Source organism: Gregarina niphandrodes (genome assembly GCF_000223845.1).
Source record: "Gregarina niphandrodes unplaced genomic scaffold scaffold00039, whole genome shotgun sequence".
NCBI classification, from domain to species: Eukaryota; Apicomplexa; class Conoidasida; order Eugregarinorida; family Gregarinidae; genus Gregarina; species Gregarina niphandrodes.
Genome location: NW_011645808.1, coordinates 35,012 through 36,747, shown reverse-complemented (window position 1 = coordinate 36,747; position 1,736 = coordinate 35,012). Strand labels below are relative to the sequence as shown.

Here is a 1,736-nt window from a genome sequence, read left to right as displayed (position 1 = left end):
TGTTGCAACAGTCCATTCTGAGCGCGGCGGCAGACGACAGGTGGGCGAAGGAGTTCCACTTCGAGTGCAGGAAGGGCGATGGGACAGTGATAGAGATCCTCCATAAGCTCGCACCTCTCTCGGAGAGAGCGAGACCGGTCTTCGCTGCGATGAAGTGGCCCGCGAGAGAACAAGAGTCAGATTCGGACACATCGGGTGACGGAGCGCGGTTCAACAAGTGTGGCAGCTGTGGCATGAGGAGCCACCGCAGGAAAGACTGCCCCCACGGCAAGGACAGGTGTGCCAAGTGCGGCCGGAAAGGGCACTGGGCAAGGATGTGCCCGAGGCACTACCTCACAGATGAGGACTCAGGACTGAAGGCGTTCGTGGAGGTAGGAGAAGGCAAAGTAGTGCTGAATGTCCGTGGAGCTAGAGCCAGGACCGACTACCTGAAGGCGGTGCAAAAGTTCGTAAACAAGGAGATGAGTGCTGACAAGGAAAAGAAGGGCCAGCCGGCACCGGGAGAGGACGTCGGCATGCCAGTGGCCGCGGTCGAGAAGGTAGTGCAGAGTGAGGGTCCAGACGGCGCGAATGTGTTGGTCGCATACAGAGACGCACAGGAGTACCCGAAGGTGGCGCGCGTCAAGTACGAGGCGCGTTTCGAGGCAAGCGGCAAGCTGTACAGAGCGAGGTTGAGACATCTCGAGCCGGAGTTGCGGGCCGAGTTGGAGAAGCAAGTGGTGAAGCAGCTGAAGCTCGGAGTCATCCGTCCTTCGAAAAGCGAGTGGGCCGCCGCGACGCACTTCTGAGGAAGAAGGAGGAGGTGCGTTTTGGATTACCGGAGGGTGAACCAAAGCATGACTGCCGACTCGTATCCGCTGCCCCGAATATGGGACCGCTTGAGGGCCGCCGCAGGCCGTCAGCACTTCACGACTCTCGATATGAACTGGGGATTCTGGAATGCGCCGATAGCGGAGGAGAGCAAGCACCTCACCGCGTTCGTCACACCGTTTGGGCTGTCCCCTTCGGGATTAAGAACTCGCCGGCGGAGTTCCAGCCCGCGATGGACATGCTGTTTGAGAAGGTGTTGGACGATCGCACTCTGTGTTACATTGATGATATCATCATCGCGACGGACACGGTGCCGGAAATGATGCAGCGGTTGGAGAAGGTCTTGCGACTGTGCAGAGAGAGGCTTCTACCTCAGGCTAGATAAGAGCGAGTGGCTCAAGCCCGAAGTAAAGTACCTCGGTCACAAGATTGGGCGGCAAGGGATAGCGTGCCAGGAGAGGAAGATAGGCAACGTTCTCAATGCCACCGCCCCCGCCTCAAGGAAGGAACTGCAGAGCTTCCCGAGCCGTTGGGTAACTACCACCCTTCATCCCGCGATTCGCCGAGTACACTACCCCACTGTTCGAGTTGCTCAAGAAGGGCAGGTTGTTCGTCTGGTCGGATGCTCGAGGAGAGGCTTCATGAAGCTGAAGCAGGCGGTAGCCGGTGCGTCGTTGCTCCACAAGCCAGTTCCAGGAGCGCCGCTCATCATCGGAACAGATGCCTCGGAGGTTGGCATTGGCGCGGTGTTGAAGCAGGTGCAAGAGGGCAGAGATGTCCCGTTAGAGTTCGCGTCTAGGAAGTTCACCGACGCGGAGAGAAAGTGGGATACGAGAGAGAGAGCTCTTCGCCGTCAAGTGGGCTGTAGAGAGTGGTGCGACTACGTAGCGCTCCATCAATTTCACCGTACGCACAGATCACGCCAA

General features: G+C 58.5%; 3 protein-coding genes across 3 annotated transcripts; all 3 read left to right on the top strand.

The window, feature by feature from the left end:
• Positions 1-314: 314 nt before the first annotated feature.
• Positions 315-788, top strand: GNI_142290 (hypothetical protein; the record flags this gene model as incomplete). Its single annotated transcript, XM_011134315.1, has 1 exon — positions 315-788. The coding sequence occupies one exon, from the start codon at positions 315-317 to the stop codon at positions 786-788; it is 474 nt and encodes a 157-aa protein (XP_011132617.1).
• An 80-nt stretch (positions 789-868) lies between these two features.
• On the top strand, positions 869-1,195 carry GNI_142280 (RNA-directed DNA polymerase; the record flags this gene model as incomplete). Its single annotated transcript, XM_011134314.1, has 1 exon — positions 869-1,195. The coding sequence occupies one exon, from the start codon at positions 869-871 to the stop codon at positions 1,193-1,195; it is 327 nt and encodes a 108-aa protein (XP_011132616.1).
• A 256-nt stretch (positions 1,196-1,451) lies between these two features.
• On the top strand, positions 1,452-1,633 carry GNI_142270 (hypothetical protein; the record flags this gene model as incomplete). The annotated part of the gene is made up of 1 exon (XM_011134313.1): positions 1,452-1,633. A coding segment is annotated over one exon (182 nt), but the record flags the coding sequence as incomplete, so codon positions are not given.
• Positions 1,634-1,736: the final 103 nt, after the last annotated feature.